Below are 2,285 nucleotides of genomic sequence, written 5' to 3'. Positions count from 1 at the left end.
CCCCCCCCCCTGGCAGCAGCAACAGCGGAATAATGAAAACGATGACGGATATGCGACGTACTTTGCACTTACATTTTTTCTTTTGCTTTCAGATGTAGTGTCAAATGGCTTGAAGCCGAAATGAGCTGCGGGCAGGAGTTCTAACAGTCTTGAGAACTCGGCTCGTGCACTAAAGTTGTCGTAGCTACTTGGTTGGGATCCATTCTGATGAGTGCGAATCTATGAGAAGTCGATGGACTGTGCCGGATCCCACGAATTGCAATCGACCCGCTAAACTACAAACCGGCGGGCCGGTCGATTCGTGACCCTGTGTAGCGCAGAGAAGGTGTAAGAGCATAAGGCTCATTTGTTTTACTTAATCTGCGTCACTTCCACAATGGTATATTTTAACTCCCTCTCTCTTTCCCCATCCAAGCAGTTCAGCAATGTGCTCGAGTGGCAACTCAAATTTTACATGCACATCCACTTTTCCTGTCCCTCCCCACTAGTTCTTTTTTTCCCTCTTTACAGCGTAGTCTGTTGGCTGTCGTCTTTCCGGTACCGCTTTTTTTCATTATACACGAACGGTAAAATTGCACACCACCGCTTACGCACCAGCAACAAGAGCGTCTGGAGTCGGTGAAAAGCTCACAAAAAGGAAGAAGGAGGAGATGGCGCAAGTCACCCAAAGACAGCGAGGCCAGTGGCGGGCGCGTCGGGGTTGTGATTTTGTTCTCGAAGGTGTCCCCATGTATGATTCACCCGATTTGAGTAGTGAAAGTAGTGACAGTGAGGAACCTCAGGGGGTCATCACACGGGGCTTTCAAAGCGTTAATCCAACTGAGCACGGCTACCCAGCCCGACATGTAGCCACCTATGCAACCATGCAACCAACAACTGCAGTTTGGCACCCCAACGCAGGCTGGCAAAAAGCACTTTTGCAGCAGAGGCTGTATGAAGGGCAGCTACAGCAGCAGGAATTGCTTCGCGCCGAGCAGCCGAGACACCAGCAACAAGTTGCCCGCAACCGCTACGGCGCACGCGAACCCCGCCGACTCCCTGGTTTAAATCCTGAAGGCAGAGAGAGCCCCGTAATGCCCAAGCAGTGCCAGTTAGTTGATGATGTCGACTACGTGAAGTACTTCTCGGAGGAGGCCAAGACCGGGTTGTTCACCATGTCCTCGGCTTTTAACGTCCGTTCCCTCGGTGCCGTAGCTTCACACTCTCAAGGCGCACGCAACTTGCGCTCCGGTCAGCAACAGGTGCAGTGCCTTGACAACTCCTCCAACGGCGACAAAAGCACTGCAGATTATTACATACTTGGGGAAAGTGGTGGTGGAAGTTATGTAGAAACCCAGCAAACGGTAAACGGTGGCGAGAGCCGACAACTTGAGACTCGCGGCATACAAACCACCAGTGGGTGTTCACCGAGAAATGAGGGTGTGCATTATTTGAGTAATGAATTCAACTCAACTGGAGCATTGAATCTCTACGCCATCGACCTAGACAACAGCGGCATCTACACACCAGCAACATGCGGTAGTGTTGATAGAGCTGCCGCATCTCTCGAGAGGCGTTGCAACAGTGATATGTCACAATCCAACCGGACGTCCGTAAACACCAGCTCCACAGGGGGTTGGACGACAGCGTCAACAGCTACCATTTCGCAGTATAGAAATGTGGTTGCGGGGGAATCCGGGCACACTCACTTTTGCAACACTGATTATAACTTTGCGCCATCCGGAATGTGGCGGAGCAACTCCAGCACATTCCGCGGTGTTTGTCTTCACATTGAGCCGACCTCGCCCTCTGCTCCTCCTCACACGAACGCAAATTGGAGGGATGATAACGAAGGCTGCAAAATGAGCGTTTCTCCATTTTTAGCGGAGTCGAGGAACTCACTACTCGGTGGACAAAACTTTCAACACCTTTTATACAAGCAAGAAGACCCACAAGTTGATGAAAGGTATGATAATGCAATATCTGACCATCCAATGCCACGGGAGTACTGCTACATGGAGAGTTACTTGACGGACCCGAAGGCGCCCATTCAGGCGAAACCGGATAAAGTCCGGCCTCCCGTTTTATCGGATGAAATAACCGGGAGGGGTGAAACGCGTGCAAGCGGAAAGCTGTCGACTCGATTGTCTCCCGTCCGCGGTTTCTGCTACGGGGTATAAAAATAATAATAATTATTATTATTACTTTTTGTGCATTGGATGGTGTAAAGGAAGGGGAGAAAAAAAAAGGTCCTTCACATCATCAAAGAACCAGAAGGGGAAAGAGGAGTCCGCACACGTTGGGAT

At 50.6% G+C, this 2,285-nt stretch overlaps 1 protein-coding gene across 1 annotated transcript; it reads left to right on the top strand.

Moving 5' to 3' along the window:
- Nucleotides 1–650: 650 nt before the first annotated feature.
- TEOVI_000102500 (uncharacterized protein) lies at nucleotides 651–2,159 on the top strand (the record flags this gene model as incomplete). Its single annotated transcript, XM_067224332.1, has 1 exon — nucleotides 651–2,159. The coding sequence occupies one exon, from the start codon at nucleotides 651–653 to the stop codon at nucleotides 2,157–2,159; it is 1,509 nt and encodes a 502-aa protein (XP_067080433.1).
- Nucleotides 2,160–2,285: the final 126 nt, after the last annotated feature.

The sequence above is a fragment of the Trypanosoma equiperdum genome (genome assembly GCF_001457755.1).
Source record: "Trypanosoma equiperdum strain OVI genome assembly, contig: ctg_26, whole genome shotgun sequence".
In the NCBI taxonomy this organism is placed as follows: domain Eukaryota; phylum Euglenozoa; class Kinetoplastea; order Trypanosomatida; family Trypanosomatidae; genus Trypanosoma; species Trypanosoma equiperdum.
The sequence above is the reverse complement of the archived record's forward strand: the minus strand, read 5'-3'. Positions and strand labels throughout refer to the sequence as shown.